Consider the following 17,606-nt stretch of genomic DNA (forward strand, 5'->3'; position numbering starts at 1 on the left):
TTGCAAATAAACAGTTGATCAATTGTTTTGAATGTTCCATGTGCACTGGAGAAGAACAGCATTGTGGGTAATTCTGCTACACAGACGGACAGGTGTCTTCCTAAGACGTACTTTATGAATTCTGTCCTCTGTGTTTTTACTGTATTTTGCCCACTTGAGCTATTTTCTTTGAGAGGCGTGTTTAAAGTTTTCTGTTATCAGTGCCTTTCCATGTTTCCTTACTTTTCCTGAGGTAGTTTCCATGTCTTGTGACACATATATATTCACTACTGTAACTCCGTTGCAAACTGTGATGTCTCAACTTTAAAAGTACCTTCTTCATCACTTTTAATATATTTTTAGCTTGAATTTTACTTTTCTTGATCTCAGACTTAGAATTGCAACTCTCACACTTTTTTGTGGCACATCTTTGACCTTCCCTGAAGGGCAGGCACATCTATCTATTAACTTGCACTCTTGTGTGCCAACATGAAATATCTTCCGGTTCATAGGTTAAAGTCTTTCATATAGGTTGATGCGTCTTACATGTCCAGTCCTAATTCTCTTGTGTTTTCTGTCATCATGACGTGTTACTCTCTTTGATATTTGGATCTTGGTTGTTGACTTTGTACTTGTCACATGGAAATGCTGTCAGTGCCCCGTGTTTCTAGTCAACCCTTTCTTATCTAGTTTGCCGATACTAAGTAGCCTTGAACTTTCACCACAGCCTGTTCCTCTTTCCTCTCCTCATTCTCAGGGGCGTGTCTTCTGTTCTGTCAGGGCTGGGAATGTGTATCTTTATAAACTATAATTCGGCCAGGCGGTGGTGGCGCACGCCTGTAATCCCAGCACTCGGGAGGCAGAGGCAGGTGGATCTCTGTGAGTTTGAGGCCAGCCTGGTCTACAGAGCGAGTTCCAGGACAGGCTCCAAAGCTACAGAGAAACCCTGTCTCGGAAAAAAAAAAAAAAAAAGACTATAATCCGATCGCTTACTCCCACGTTTGCTTTATTCTTGGACCTACAATTAAATTCATCCCCAACTCTGCCAATGCCTTCCCAGTTACTTCTCAGCAGAGTCAGGTTGAATCTTTAGTGGACTCTTCAGTGCAACCCTTTTTATAGTGGTCTCAAGTTCCTCCATGGTCTGTTTTTGTTTTTGTTTGTTTGTTTTGTTTGTTTTGTTTGGGGTTTTTTTTTTTGTGTGTGTGTGTGCTGGTGGTAGTGATGGTGGTGGTGAGTGTGTGTGTGTGTGTGTGTGTGTACTGGTGGTAGTGATGGTGGTGGTGAGTGTGTGTGTGTGTGTGTGTGTGTGTGTGTGTGTGTGTACTGGTGGTAGTGATGGTGGTGGTGAGTGTGTGTGTGTGTGTGTGTGTGTGTGTGTGTGTACTGGTGGTAGTGATGGTGGTGGTGAGTGTGTGTGTATGTGTGTGTGTACTGGTGGTAGTGATGGTGGTGGTGAGTGTGTGTGTGTGTGTGTGTGTGTGTGTGTGTACTGGTGGTAGTGATGGTGGTGGTGAGTGTGTGTGTGTGTGTGTGTGTGTGTGTGTGTACTGGTGGTAGTGATGGTGGTGGTGAGTGTGTGTGTGTGTGTGTGTGTGTATGTGTGTACTGGTGGTAGTGATGGTGGTGGTGAGTGTGTGTGTGTGTGTGTGTGTGTGTACTGGTGGTAGTGATGGTGGTGGTGAGTGTGTGTGTGTGTGTGTGTATGTGTGTACTGGTGGTAGTGATGGTGGTGGTGAGTGTGTGTGTGTGTGTGTGTGTGTGTGTACTGGTGGTAGTGATGGTGGTGGTGAGTGTGTGTGTGTGTGTGTGTGTGTACTGGTGGTAGTGATGGTGGTGGTGAGTGTGTGTGTGTGTGTGTGTGTATGTGTGTACTGGTGGTAGTGATGGTGGTGGTGAGTGTGTGTGTGTGTGTGTGTGTGTACTGGTGGTAGTGATGGTGGTGGTGAGTGTGTGTGTGTGTGTGTGTGTGTGTACTGGTGGTAGTGATGGTGGTGGTGAGTGTGTGTGTGTGTGTGTGTGTGTACTGGTGGTAGTGATGGTGGTGGTGAGTGTGTGTGTGTGTGTACTGGTGGTAGTGATGGTGGTGGTGAGTGTGTGTGTGAGTGTGTGTGTGTATGTGTGTCTGTGTGTGTGTGCTGGTAGTAGTGATGGTGGTGGCATGTGTGCACGTGCACCCTGTAGATCAAATCCATGACCTAGTGTGTGCTAAAAAACCACTAAGCTGCATCCCCAGCTTGGTATTTTAGGACCAGGTCCCTTTATATAGCCTCAGATTTGCAATCTTTATCCATCTACCTCCTGAATAGTGGTGTAATAGGTATGTACCAGTACACAAAGGGATGCTTGCTTAAAACTCTTTTCTACCCCCTGTCATTTGAAAGGCAGCTAGATTGGCCATAAAATCCTGGATCACAAGTTATTTCTTTGGTTTTCTAAAATATTCTTCCATCATAAATTTTTTGGTGTATGTTACTGCATGTAAGCACACATTCGAGCATGCATATGTTTCACCTTTTTATTGTGAATATTTCAGTATACACGTCCATAGGGAAATAATGACAACTATCAGGTAAATTACAGTATCATTCCCTTTCCTTTGTGTGTATGGGAAGCATGCTGGCAGTCTACTCTCTTGGGAAATGTCCAATGTATAATACCATACTGTTAACTGCAGACACTGTGCTGTGCACTGGACCCCTAGACTTTACTGCCCTGTGTCACTGCAGCGTGGAGTCGTCACACCAGCAAGTCCTTTCTCCACTTACCCCTTCCCTGAGGAACCACCATTCCAGGCTCTGAGCATTCAACCCAGAGAAATGGATCAGCTTCACACCGGGTGGTTTTCAGGGAGATTCTTGTTAGTTTTCACTTTGCCCCTGAAGTCTAATATTTCTCCCAGGGCTGAATGCTACAAGACAGCTGCCCTGGATATCCTGTGGGTCTCTGAATGCATTCATTCTGCTCTTATTCCTCAGGTGTTCTCTTAGATTACAGTTTTCAGGTCTGGCTCAGGCCTGCTGTGCCTGGTGCATCCAGACGATGTGAAGCCCCAGGCAGTCCCTGTCTTGGTTGTTTTCCAGACCTGAGTTTTCTGTTCTCTTGTTTGTTTTTGTTAATTTGCATTTGGGGGGATTTACATGGGTACCATTATCCTCTGCTACCTACAAGTAATTTGGAAAATTCTTCACTTTTTAGAGTTCCCTAAAGTGAGCCTTTATGTAAAATGCAGGGGGTTTGTTCTTAAACTTTTGTTATAAGGCAAAGCTTTGTTTTTAATTGCTCCTCTTTATATGGCTCCTCATACATGGAGCAGGCCACTAAGATAAGCAGGCTGCTCCATAGCAATGTCTAAAACCAGCCTTAGCAACCACCTCAGTGTTGAGTTTACAGAGAGTGAGACCCATACCCAGTTACCTTTCCAGATGTGTCTACACAAAACACATGTCATTGCACCCAGGAGACTCACAGGGAATGCCAGACACCGGGGCCTGGGTAGAGAATACTTGACTAGCCTAACGACACTCCTGTTAGACTTGGGTCAAAGACACAGGTATTGGGATAAGAACTCAGGCTTTCATCCCCATGTCCAGCGTGCCTGGCATAAACAAGAGCAAAGATTTATTTGGGGCTCCAGGTTTCAGACAAGTCCATCCATCACAGTGGGGAGGCTGTGGTGAAGCCCTGCAGTTCACATCCCAGCAGCCAGGAAGCACAGAAAGGCGAGACAAGAAAAAGCCAGGGTCCCAAGGACAAGCCCTTGATGTTGTACTTCCTCTCACTAGACCCAGCCTCTTTCTTTCCACCATCTCCCGACTGCCTTAGCGTTATCATTCCACCAAGGGACTAATCCGTTCTTTGGGTCAGAGCACCCCCATCTCATGTCTAGGCATGTAGCATGAATCTTAAAGGTACTTATTAATAATATCAAACCTTAGCCAGGTATTGGGGTGAATGCTGGAAGATCAGAGAAGCAGAACAAGCCACAGCTACCTCACCTCACCAGTTCCTCAGCTGATCCTGTTTCCTCAGACTGGAAGCCTCTGAGTCCTCATCCAAATGAATCTCAGCGGAACTGCTGCTCCAATCCTAAAAGCTTAACCAGCCAAATGTTTCTAGTTTCTGGTCTTCATGCCTTATATATCTTTCTGTTTTTGCCATCACTCCCTGGGATTAAAGGCTCACTTCTTGGGATTAAAGTCATGTGTCACCATGCCTGTCTGTTTCCAATGTGGCCTTGAACTCACAGAGATCCAGGGTGATTTCTGCCTCTGGAATGCTAGGATTAAAGGCGTGTGCTACCACTACCTATCCTCATGTTTAATATTGTGACTGTTCTGTCTCTGGCCCCAGATAAGTTTATTAGGGTGCACAATATTTTGGGGAACACAATACCACCACATGGGCACACCCCTGTTAGGCATGCAGACATGTGCTTCTCTGATCTTCCAGGCATTTCTCCACTCAGTCAAGGTGACAGTTTGAATTAAGCATCACAACTTTCCACTCTTGTCACCTTGGTTCTCTCATTGGCAGCAAAAGCCACTACATTTGAGTCAAGTTCTTCCCTGGCGTTTCTCTATTCCAGCCAGAGAGAACCTCCTCATGAAAAGGAGCCCTGGTCCTGAGCCTTGCTGCCAGGAGATGCAGGGCAAGAGACAGGATGTCACAGACAAAGCTCTGGAGCAGGTGGCAAGCACAGGACTCTGGGGACAGAGGTGGTGATGGGTGGCTGTTCCTACTGTCCCTGGACAAGGCCTGCAGCCTGTGAGCTAGGGCTGCAACAGCAGAAGACATGCCTGGGTCACCACTGAACCCACAGGCTGATGCCCTTCCCTCCCTCAGATGATCTCGGGTGACTGGGGATTGTCCCCTTGGCCCTGTCTGTGCCCCGTGCTGAGCTATGCTGGCCTCTGTTTCTGACCCCTCCTCCGTGCTCTTTGTGGGCTTTTTGGTCTTTCTGCCCTGGAAAGTTGGGGCTCCCGAGGTTGTCATTCTCAGCCTTCGCCTCACTTCTGAATGAAATCGGATGGATTTTAGCTTTGGTGAGGGTGGCATGATCCTTTGCCCAGATGGTACAAAGCTGGCAAATAATACTACCTGCAAAGTGTGCCCCTGCCAATCCCACACCCTCAATGATCTAGCAAAAGCCTGCTCTCCCAGGAGACCAACACAGGTCAGGCAGCATCCCAGGTGAGAAGAGGCTGACTGGGGGTATGGAATAGCAGGCGGGCTCACCTGTCTTCTGTTCTGATTGCAGCGATTACCTGTGGACACCCTGGCAATCCAATCAACGGCCTCACTCAGGGCAGCCAGTTCAACCTCAACGACGTGGTCAAGTTCGTTTGCAACCCAGGATACATAGCCGAGGGGGCTGCTCGGTCCCAGTGCCTGGCCAGTGGGCAGTGGAGTGACACCCTGCCCACCTGCAGAAGTGAGTCACCCTTCCTGCCCTGCTGTCCTCCCCACCACCCTGTGAGTGGCGGCAGCCCAGGGGAACAGCCATGGAATTCCAATGTTGCTTCCCTCATGCAAGGAATCCTCGAGGCAGAGAAGGGTCCTAAATGGAGACGGTCAACCCCTAGATTGTGTACCATTTCAGCATGGGTCATAAGAGGAAATTGACAGTTTCATCTTGCAAGCCTTATTTAGGTCATAGAACAAATAATTTATCATCATCATGTAATGCCACGCGCGTGTGTGTGTGTGTGTGTGTGTGTGTGTGTGTGTGTGCACAGAGGATCTTCTCTCACATAAATAAGGAATTTAGTAGTTGTGTCATCTCTGAGGAACATCCTGGTCCTTCCTCACGGTTACCAAATTGCTGCTGTGGTCCTTTGTGACCACATTCACTAGAGCTCTATTGATGAGGAAACATTTAAACAGCAGAACTGGCTTGAAAAACAAATGCAAACGAGTCTAGGCTTCAGAAGCAGGGTGGAAGGTGAGAGAGGCGGAGAGGAAGTCAGAGACTGAGAAGTGACCTGGGCAGAGGCTCTTTCTCTTCTGGTCCTGAGTAAACCGTTCCGGCTAACTCTAGCCCGGCCTTGAAGGGCTCTTTACAAGAGTCCAGCAGTGAAACCCCTGAGACTCATCAAAAGCCAAACAAACACTTAGGGCTGGGGAGGCAGCACAGCCACGGGAGCCTCTGCCTGAGAGGCATGAGGACCTGAGCTGGAGTTCTAGAACCCACAAGCGTGCCCCAGGGACTCAATTCAGCCAGTCTAGCCTAATTGCTGAGCTCCAGCCTGTTTCAGAGGAAGTGGGCCATGTTCCTGAAGATGTCATGCAAGGTTGTCCTGCATCCACATGCATATACAGACACATATGGGCACATACATGTGCACGTGAACACATAGAGACACACGTAGATAGTTTTTAAAAAGTGGACCTCATCTAAGAAACCACACCCGAGCTTGTCCTCTAACCTGTATATTAACATGCGAGCATGCGCACACATACAGGGAAACAAAACCTTATATAGTAAAGTAGATAGCTCACTTCACAGGAGGAAAACATACCCATGCTTTTTCTGCCCATCTTATTCTGAGTATGAGTAATAAGGTGCATATGGAAGGGTTTGAAAGCCAAAGCACATGGTATGGGCTATGACAAATACGACAAATATTGTCATTATTCTTTCTTTCTTTCTTTCTTTCTTTCTTTCTTTCTTTCTTTCTTTCTTTATTTATTTATTTATTTATTTATTTTTGGTTTTTCGAGACAGGGTTTCTCTGTGTAGCTTTGCGCCTTTCCTGGAACTCACTTGGTAGACCAGGCTGGCCTCGAACTCACAGAGATCCACCTGGCTCTGCCTCCCAAGTGCTGGGATTAAAAGCATGGGCCACCACCCCCCAGCTATTGTCAGTATTCTAAACACTCTGATTTTGTGCCCAGCTTCTTTGGAAACCCTTGCTTCTTTTAAAGTGAGTTGAGTCCTCCAGGATACTAATGCCTTTTGAAATACTCATACAATGTAACTAAAGAGTTTCAGAAAGAGATCAAGTGCTGTTCAAACCAGGTTAGATGCGTCTGTTTTACAACAGATGAGCTTTGAGAAGGAGCCACATTATGCCAGGGTTCAGGCACACAGAGGCAAGACAGCCATGCCCTTGAGGTATGCATGGATGGAAATAAGTCAGCCCAGGGCAATGAGCACTGGGAGTGCTGAGGGAGAGAGACTGGGTGTTCTAGGAGGGGAAGCAGGCTCCTCAGAGAAGGTGATGGTCACCTGGACGTGGAGGATGAACCCGTGACCAGGTGACCAAGACAGAGCGAAAGGGCCCCGGCCTCAAGACCAGACCAGCCTCCTGCGCAGGGTCCACCTTGTCACCAAGTTGTGATGACTCCCAAGCTGTCATGAAAGCTTGAGAATATCCTCACATCCAGATCTCAGTGTCTCCATGTCACTTTCGATCACAGTCATCAACTGTACGGATCCTGGGCACCAAGAGAACAGCATCCGGCAGGTCCATGCCAGCGGCCCCCACAGGTTCAGCTTCGGGACCACTGTGTCCTACCAGTGCAGCCACGGCTTCTACCTACTGGGCACACCTGCGCTCAGCTGCCAGGGAGATGGCACCTGGGACCGGCCCCGTCCACAGTGTCTCCGTAAGTAGATCATTTGCTTTGAGTAACTAGTGGATGGACATATCACAGAGCATGTCCCACATATGTCCAAGTCTGTGCACATGGGTGTTATGCCACCATGGACATCAAGACCCTTTTGGGGACCCTATTGCCAAGGTGCCATGCTAATCCTCACACATTATTCCTGGACAGGGCTGTCCCCTATCCCCTCTAGTACTGCCGTGAACCCTTGAAACCTTTGAGGATCCCTCCCTGCAGAGCTGGCTGTGCAGTGAGACACTATATCTTCATTTTACCCCTTTCTGGCTTTTCCAGAAAGATAACATGTACTAGCCATCTTACTTCTTGCTGTGACAAAATATTTGACAAATGCAACCTAGGAAGGGAAGTCTCGTGTTGGGTCACAGTCTGAAGGTACAGTTCACTGTGGCAGGGAAGTCATGGCGGCAAGAGTCTGGGGCATGGTGCATCCACAGAGGAAGCAAAGAGCGATGCATGCTGGAGCTCAACTCATCGTTTCTGTTTAGTCCAGGACCCCAGCCCATCAAATGGCGCCACCACATTTAGAATGGGTTTTTCCATTTTATATAACGCAGTCCAGAAACTCCCTTACAGACATGCCCAGAGGCTGTCTTATAGCTAATTCTAGATCTTGCCATGTTGCTAACTAATTTTAACCATCACACAAGACATGAACCCCTTTCCTCAGGAGGACTGAAGCAATATTGCCAGTCTGTCCGGATGTCAGTATCCAAGGCAGCTTGGATGCTAACTCCGGGCATTGCCACTGAACAAAGCCATGCAGCTTTGGAGAAATCCACTACCCTCCCAGAGTCATGGCTTCTTCAGCTTTGAAAATGATGGGGATACTTGAGCATGAATATAATAAAAAATCAAATGCATCATGGGATGGAACATGCACTGTTAGAAAAGGCTTACATAATCCAAGCCTGCCAAAGGAAACAGGGAAGCACCCACACGATGTCACTTTGCAAATGAACTCTTTCTTTTGGTCCTCATGAAAGGAAGCCCCAAACATCCTGTGGAACCCTTAAGTATTCTCACTCATGGAGTCCATTGTCACTCTTGACAATGTCTTTCTTTCTGATCTGTGTTACCATTTCACCTTTGAATAAAGTTTCCTTTCTTGCTACTATGAAAAGAGAAAAAAAAAAAAAAAGAAAGGAAATGACGGGGATAGCCATCTCACAGGATTGTTCAAAGGGTGCACGGGTAAATCCACACAGGACTGGTTTACTCTCTGGCACACAAGGCTACTGCATAATGTGATAGCAGCATTTATTGCTATTAGGAAAAGTGACAGGAACAGTATGGAGAAAAACAAAGCCGGGGGAGGAACTCGAGCCCTGACACTGGTTGCTGGCCTCTTGGTCTTATGAAATGAGCAGTGCCCTTGGGTCTCTGCACTCTCGCTGCTGAAGTGGAACCTTGTGGATTGCTCTCTCGCCATCTTCCTAACCCGGAGGCAAAGATGCCCTCCTGAAGCCCTGATGGCTACTGAGTTGTGGCCATTACCAGTGCACCCGTCTTTGTGAGGCATACTCTTGTTGTGAGCCCTCCAGTCTGGGTGCCTTTATTCAAAGCCCCTTGCTTCTAGGTATCGTAGGAGATCAGTTTTACAGCTCAGTGCCAATATTTCCTTTGCCTGAGGACTCTGACATGGACATCCAGGCCCATGTATGAGTGACAAGTTATTTGGACTTTTAAATGGACAACTGCCTGCCTATGGTGTGCCGGCCAAGCTTTGGAGACTTTGGTGGCCTCCAATCATAATAAGGGGTATTGTGATCTTTCCTTATCAGCATCAGTGTCCTGCCTTGTGCCCTCTCTGGATATATATGGTGACTGTGAAGATCCTCCTGCCTATTGGCAGATTTTTCTGTCCCACCAGCCAGCTCCCAAATAACCACACAGCACACAGAGACTTATTATTAATTATAAATGCTTAGCCGATAACTTAGGCTTGTTACTAACTAGTTCTTACAACTTAAATTAATCCATATTTCTTACCTATGCTCTACCACGTGGCTTGGTAACTTTCCTCAGCACAGCATGCTTATCTTGCTTCTCCCTGTGTCACCTGGGGACTCTGCCTTTCTTCATCCCAGAGCTCTCTCCCTGTCCGCAAGTCCCACCTAACCTCTTCCTGCCTAGCTAGTGGCCACTTAGCTCTTTATTAAACCAATGAGAACAACACATCTTCACAGTGTACAAAAAGATTATTCCACAACATTTCCCCCTTTTGCCTAATTTAAAAGGGAGCTTTTAACTTTAACATAGTATAACTATATACAACAAAAACAGTTATCAAGTAAGAATTACAGTAACAATATCCAGTCCATTTGTATTTAGCAAATTTAGAGAAAATACTCTATTATCTGTCTTACCTTTGTGAGTCTAAAGTTTTATACCTAATTTACTTTGGTTTTTCAAGACAGGGTTTCTCTGTGTAGTTTTGGTGCCTGTCCTGGATCTTGCTCTGTAGACCAGGCTGGCCTCGAACTCACAGAGATCCACCTGGCTCTGCCTCCCAAGTGCTGGGATTAAAGGCGTATACCACCACCACCCGGCCCTAATTTACTTTTTATCATAACTAAGGAAAAACCGTCTCTATAGCCAAGCCTATCTGAGAGACCTCAGTCATTAGGAAGCTGCATTTGACTCCATGTTCTGATTTTTTAAAGCTATTTTAGGCCTTATATGGATATACATGCTGGAAGTTGGACATCATGTGTTGGTAGAATTTTCTGTCCCTCCAGCCAGCTTCCAAATAACCATGCAGCATACAGAGACTAATTATTAATTGTAAATGCTCATCTGATAGCTTAGGCTTGTTACTAACTAGCTTACAACTTAAATTAACCCATATTTCTTATCTACACTCTACCACACACCTTGGTACCTTTCCTCAGCACAGCATGCTCATCTTGTTTGTCCCTAAGTCTCCTGATGACTCCACCCTTCTTCATCCCACAGCTCTCTCCCTGTCTGTAAGTCCCACCTGACCTCTTCCTGCTTAGCTATTAGCCATTTAGCTCTTTATTAAACCAATGAGAGCAACACATCTTCACAGTGTACAAAAAGATTGTTCCACAACCCCTGCCTCACCCCAGTATTCAGTCAAAGCCATGATCATGTCCTCCGAAACAGCTTCATGGCAGCCTTGTCCCATCATTCTTCCATAGAGCAACCAGTGTGATTCTGATATAGCATAGACCAAGTCATGTCCCTCTCTGGTGCTTCCTACCATGCTTAGAATAAAATCAGAATGGTACACCATGACCTGGCTTCCAGGGCCACCCCCACGTCCTCATCCACTCTTCCCTGGTTCATCTACACGCTGCTTCGCAAACCATATGGAAAGTCCTATGGAGGCTCATGGGCTTGAACACCAAGTCTCTAATCAGTGCTATTAGAGAATGCTGTGAAAGCTTCAAGAGGTAGAACCTCCCTACAGGAAGCTGGTGATTTATAGTCCAGTCCCACTTCCTGTCCACTCTCTACTCCCTGACTTCAGACACAGTTTGGCTGACTGCCTCCACTCCCTTCCCACCATGACGGAAGTAAACCCTACCCCCCTCAAGTTGCTTCTTGCCAGATATTTGGTCGTAGAAACAGGAAAAGTAGCTAAGATACACACCAAATTCATTCTGGCCTTGGCCCTGCACACGTCGAGTTCCTCCCTTGATGTTCTTGCCCCAGATGGCACAGCCCTGATCTGTCATCCCAGAGAGACCATTCTTGACCACCCTCTTTAAAAGTAGCCCCCCTTGGCTTGCCCCAGAGCACCCTGCCCTTTCTCAGCTTTGTCTCTTCTCGGAACACCACTATTCATTTACTCCATTTTTCGCCTCTCTTCCCCATCATAAGATCCAAGAGTGCATGAACTTCATTCCCCAGACACATAGACCAGAGCCTGTCACATAATAGACACTCAATAAACAAGGTACATTGACTAAAAAAGGTATTGCCCTGTAAAGGGGAAGCTAAGCCCTGTGCTGGTGCCCTAACCTGTGCATCTCAATTTTAGGATCTTAATTTTATCACTGGCCTTCATGGTTATGCTGATGTTTCAGGCAAAGGAATTTGCAGAGTGAGGGGTGCATGTTGGGAACGGTTGATGAGGCCACTTTAAGATTCAGAGAGAGGAACCAATGCAAATAGCCTGGAAGGATGGCTCCTTCTGTGCCTTGTGTGTTCTGTGTGTGCCATCTTTCTGCTTGGGCATATCTTGGGTCCACTCTGTGGCAGGGAGGAAATAGGGAGAGATGAGCAGGAAGGACAAAGCAAGGAACCAACGTTACTGCATACCTACTATGTGCTATATAGGTGTTACAGTGCTTCCAACTTAGAAATGGTGTGATGATGTGGGCAAGTTTTGTCTGTTGATGCCTGATGCATGAGCCAGAAGAAAGTCCACTCCCACAGATATCAAAGTCTCCTCCCCTTCCTCGATTCCCACAGCAAGCATGTATGGAGTGATGATGGCCCATCCCCAACAGAACCACTGAGATCTTTGCTCTTTTCCCACAGTGGTGTCCTGTGGCCATCCTGGCTCTCCACCTCATGCCCAGATGTCTGGAGACAGCTACATAGTGGGGGCTGTCGTGCGTTACAGCTGCACAGGCAAGCGGACTCTAGTGGGAAATGCCACCCGCATGTGTGGACTGGATGGACACTGGACAGGCTCCCTCCCCCACTGCTCAGGTATAGCGTATGGTGGGGCAGGGGGCTGGAGGGGCACTGGCTGGTGGGACATAATCCATGAGCAGGAGGGCATTACAACTTAGGAGCCTATAGCTCATCTTTCACGGGACGGCTCCTCTAGAAGGGACTCCAGGTGCACTCCAGCCCTTCGTCAGTTCTGGCTGAGTCCAAACAGTCCACAGCCACAGGCACTGCTTGATGAGGTCCACCTAGAGCTTCAGTCCTATCTAGAAATCTGAGTCCATGTGCTCCTAGGGATGACAGTCCAGGCCCACCCCTGTGGTCTTCTCTCCACTGTTTCAGGCTCTCTGGGCCCTAACCTGCCTCATTCTCTCTCATCAGTACCTAATTCAACTTGTTCCATGTCCTGACTGCCTCCTAAGATAGTCTTCACACCAGTTGCCAGGCATGTTCTTCTACTAAATTCTAAATCACTAGTCTCCAGGAGAACCCTGGCATGTTACTGAATTAACAAATACAAGGAGCCACCCAAGATCCCGCGTCCACATTCCCTAAACCAGAAATTCATGCATATTGTCTTACAACAGAACAAAACATCTGAAAGTGAATTGTTCTACCAATAACAGAAACCTCCTCGAGGCGAAAGAGCCAGCAGCCACAGCTGAGTCTTCTTTGGGGTAAACCTACCTGGCACTACCAAGGACCGCCTACAGGGGGAAGATGCTCTGTAGCCTGAGATTCCCCAGGGAGGCTGCCTTCCCATTGCCAATCCTTAGCTCTTTCCCATTCCAGTTCTTTCCTACAGGTAAAGATCCCAGCCTAGTCACAAAGAGCCCCATTAGATACATGGCCTTTGTAGCCCAAGGTTTCCAGAAGAGCCTGCTTGCCGGTGTTTAGGACTCTGATAGAACCAGGATTTTTGCCATTCAGTCTTGTTAATCTCATGGGCCACCTGACAAATGAAGTGGATAAGACTCCTTATGGACCATAAGATGCCTTTAGCCTGGGTAGAGGAAGACCTGCTATTAAGGGCCCTGACTGCTTCCTGAGGGACTTCCACTGGATGTGACTGGAATGTAGAAGAGGAAGGACAGAGTCATGTACGCAGAGGCCCTGGGTGTCCAGAGCAAGTCCAAGAAGAAGGGGCATTCAAATGAGGCAAGAGAGGTAGCCAGGCATTTGTCCATCTCCTCCATAATAATATTTGCACCCAGTGCTTCCTTCTAGACTCTTCTCTGGGACAGAGTGTTCTTAACGTCTGCGTGGCCTGCTTTGTTCTCCATGAAAAGGCAAGTAGAGGAGAAAGAAACAATAAGAAGCTTCAAGAACTTCCTGCCCACCAGCACAGTCGTCCTCTTGGGCACAGTATGAAAGCAAAAGTTTCTTCTAGCCCAGAGTATCACTTCCTTCTCTAGCATTGTGCCAGCAGAAGCTAGAAAATATTACAGAGTCCATTCTTGTCCAGAAAACTGAGCGAAAGTCTCCCTGGCTAAAGCATACACGTGTCTTTTGCAGAAGCCTCTCCATGGGCAGTAATGGCGCATACCTTTGGTCCCAGCACTCGGGAGGAGAGGCAGGCAGATCTCTGTGAGTTCAAGGCCAGCCTGGTCTACAGAGTGAGTTCCAGAACAGCCAGGGCTACACAGAGAAACTCTGTCTCAACAAAACAAAATAAAACAAACAAAAACAAACAAACAAAAAAAAAGAACAAAAAGGAAAAGAAGTAACACATTCAAGAATCCTAAGTTTTGAGCCTCATCCTATGCAATCAGTGACAATATAAGGACTAACAAGCCTCCTCAGCCCTTGGCTGACTACAAGGACATGAAGACAGTTAAAGACCCATCTCAGGTCTCACCACCTTTGCTGATGTGTCTTTTCAGTGCAGCGTCAGCCTCTGTGTACCTGTCCCCACAGTGCAGTATTCTAACCTGGATTCCCACAGAGCACAGAGACTGCAGTGGGGGACATCCTGTTAGAACATCCTGCCTGGCACTGCAGAACTCAGCTCCCATGCCTGCTTACAGTAGTGCTGGCTCTAGCTGAGGTAGGCTAGCTGGTGTGGAAACTGAGCCTTTCGCCATCAGGGGCCCCTTCCAGAACCCTGGCACCAGCTGTTCCCTGTGCTTCACCCTGGAAAACTCCAAAAGGCAACAAAACCTAGCCAAATGTAATAAGCTCTCTATTTCCTAAATGCCGTCAGAATGAGAAATACAGGGCTACTTCATGTCCTCATCATCTTAGACTAGACTTAGAAAATAATTCTAAGGCTGAGAGTGAAAGAGCCGTCACGGGTAAATGATGAGAATTATCACTAACATGTTTTTGACTCCAGCAAACCAGTGTGGTTTCAATGCTACCATCAATGCTTACACTTGTGGGTTCATGTGAGTACAGATGCCACCGAAGATGTCTTATCTCCTGACAAAGCACTTATTCTGACATCTAACTCCTCAGTGTGTTTCTGTCCACGGAGCCTGATTCCCTCAGGCCCTAGGGCCTATAGCTCTGCCTCCTGTTGTCTGCCCTTCTTCAGTCCTTGGGTCCTTTAGCACCCTCTTGAGAGGGTCTGTTGAATGTCAAAAGCCAGACAAATGGGAGAGAGTAGCAAACCATGGGGGGGGCAGGGCAAAAATGGAATGACGGGGTGTAAGGCATTCCAGCTGTAGTTCACCTGTGGGCAGAATTAGTGGCTAGAGAATCTTCAACTAAAAGACCAGGGTTAACCACCCCAAATCATCAGCATTGCCTCATGGCAAGAACATAGACAGCATATGCATCAAAACATGATATGTACCCAATTCTTGTTATATCATTTATTAATCACTACTTGGCCCTGGAGGAGATGGGAATGGAGGGGAGGGGATGGGAGGAAGGTGAGGGTGGGGGGCGGGAAGGGGGAGGACAGGGGAACCCATGGCTGATGTGTAAAATTAAAACACAAATATAATAATAATAATAATAAAAGTAACAGAAGATGGCTCAGTGAAAGATGCTTACCACCAAGGCTAAAAAAGCTGCGTTCGATCCTGGAACTCGTGGAGGAAGGAGAGAACGGGTACCTTCGAACCGTCCTCTGTTCTCCACGTACCTGTTGTCACTTCCACAGGAGTCCATCACTGAAGGAAGCCAGGGCAGGAACTCAAACAGGGCAGGAGGCAGGAGCTGGTGCAGAGGCCATGGAGGGGTGCTGCTTACTGGCTTGCTCTCTTATGGCACCCAAGACCACAACCCCAGGGATGGCACCACCCACAATGAGCTGGACCTTCCCAGATCAATCACAGTCTTATGGAGGCATTTTCTCAGCTGGGCTTCACTCCTCCTGGATGACTCTAACCTGTGCCGAATTGACACAAAATTAGCCAGTTCTCATGCCATGGCTGATCGCATGTGTGCATGAACACACACACACACGCACACGCACACGCACACGCACACGCACACGCATATGCATATGCATGCCTGCATACACACACGACACATAGAAAAATTTTAAAGTATTAGAAGACAAAGGCCAGAATCAAATTCAGGCTGAGCTGTTGGAGGGTGAAACCATGGTAAAACATTTGAGGCTCTATTCTGTTAGTGCTGGAAATCCCCCGGAGATGTTCTTACAGGAAACAAACAGGATGATATAGTTGTTCAAGGGCAGTGATGCTGGGAGAGAGTAAGAGGAAGGGACCGTTTGGGAGACTTTTGAAGTTACCCAGGAAAAAGAATGGTGGGCATCTAAGCTAAGACCAAGAAAGATGCTGAGGACAGAGAGGGCACCACTGGTCAGCAGGTGTGGGAGGAGCTGAGGCAAGAGGGAGAAGCAGGAGATGTGGCAGCCTGGACCATCAGAGCTTCCCTGCCTGCGTGGCTCCCTTTGGATCTGTGTGCCCTGACTACTGAGTAGTGGGGCAGAACATTTATTCTGACATCTTCCTCCTCCGTGAGGCTCTGGAGTGTGTCTCCATAACGTGGAACCTGGTTCCCTCAGGCTCCGTCTCCTGTTTTCCCTCCCTCACCTCACCTCCTAAACACTTACATTGTAATTAGTGCAGACACTGCAGGCTGGGCAGTCCTTTGTCTCCTTCATCCATAGGGTTCATTGCTTCCTCCTTAACAACAGACATCTCTTTCTCTCCCCCAGACCTCGGCTCCATTTGTATCCAGGACACAAACAAACAATAAAATAAAATCCCTCAATGTTTGCTGGGTTCTCCTTTCACAGGAACCAGCACAGGAGTTTGTGGTGACCCGGGGATCCCAGCCCATGGCATCCGTCTAGGGGACAGCTTTACCCCGGGCAGTCTGATGCGCTTCAGTTGTGAAGCTGGTCACGTGCTCAGAGGATCTTCAGAGCGAACTTGTCAAGCCAATGGCTCCTGGAGCGGGTCACAGCCTGAGTGTGGAGGTAATGTATGTGACCCTTCTGCTTCTCCCCTCTGCCCCGCCCCAGCACTTCCGCTCCCAGACACACCCCAACTGCCCACCCTTGTGGACAGTGGACACCATCAGACAGCTCACGTCCATTTTTATTAGTGATCCAAAGATAAATAGTGCTCACCCCTCACATAAAAAAGGAAAAGCTAAAAAGGAGTAAATGACCCCATAGATTATTAATTTTTTCCTGTAGTTTAATTTAGTAAGCATGTCCTAAATTTTATGGTCTGTGTTAGAGAGACAATGGTGACCAGAACAGACATACTATGTGGTCTAAATGCCTGCATCCTCCCAAAATTCATATAGATGAACTCTGATCACCAAGATAATGGGTCCTCTGGGGAGGGGCCAGGTCATGAGGGGTAAGCCTCAAGTCAAGCTCTGATGACAGGGACCCTGAGAGTGCCCTTCCCTCCCTGCTATTGAGGGCACAGTGAGATGCCACCAGCCATGAACCAGAAGGCAGATTCTTGCCAGACGTGGAATCTACAGGCCTCTTCATCTTGGGCCTCTCAGCCTCCAAACAGAAAGTGAATGAATGAATCTCCAGTGTTTAAAAGCTTAGTGTTGTGTAATGGAGGCCTGGACAAACTAAGATATGCATCTCGGTCAATCAGAGCTTGCAGGCCAATGCACGAGATGCGGGACACTCAGAGGACCAAAAGAAAATAATAAGGTTGTAAAATGGGCCTCAAGGATGTCTTCCAAGGCAGCACCAAAAAAGGGAAGCCACTCCTAAATTTCTGGGGAGGGAATTCTATTTTGAAATAACTCTCCAAAATCCATCTTTTTGCAACTGTCCATGTGTCTGTCTCTTTTCTCTCTCTCTCCATTTCTCTCTCTCCATTTCTCTCTCTCTCTCTCTCTCTCTCTCTCTCTCTCTCTCTCTCTCTCTCTCTCTCTCTCTCTCTCTGTGTGTG

At 47.5% G+C, this 17,606-nt stretch overlaps 1 protein-coding gene across 3 annotated transcripts in view; it reads left to right on the forward strand.

The window, feature by feature from the left end:
* The window catches only part of Csmd2 (CUB and Sushi multiple domains 2), a 572,883-nt gene that overhangs the window by 527,876 nt on the left and 27,401 nt on the right, over nt 1–17,606 (forward strand). For all 3 annotated transcript variants that reach the window (XM_036179375.1, XM_036179376.1, XM_036179377.1), the window contains 4 exons: nt 5,240–5,413; nt 7,402–7,590; nt 12,124–12,297; nt 16,475–16,657. In XM_036179375.1, coding sequence (XP_036035268.1) covers nt 5,240–5,413; nt 7,402–7,590; nt 12,124–12,297; nt 16,475–16,657 — 720 coding nt within the window. The remainder of the gene's footprint in view (nt 1–5,239; nt 5,414–7,401; nt 7,591–12,123; nt 12,298–16,474; nt 16,658–17,606) is intronic.

This window comes from Onychomys torridus, chromosome 2, assembly GCF_903995425.1.
Source record: "Onychomys torridus chromosome 2, mOncTor1.1, whole genome shotgun sequence".
In the NCBI taxonomy this organism is placed as follows: Eukaryota; Metazoa; Chordata; class Mammalia; order Rodentia; family Cricetidae; genus Onychomys; species Onychomys torridus.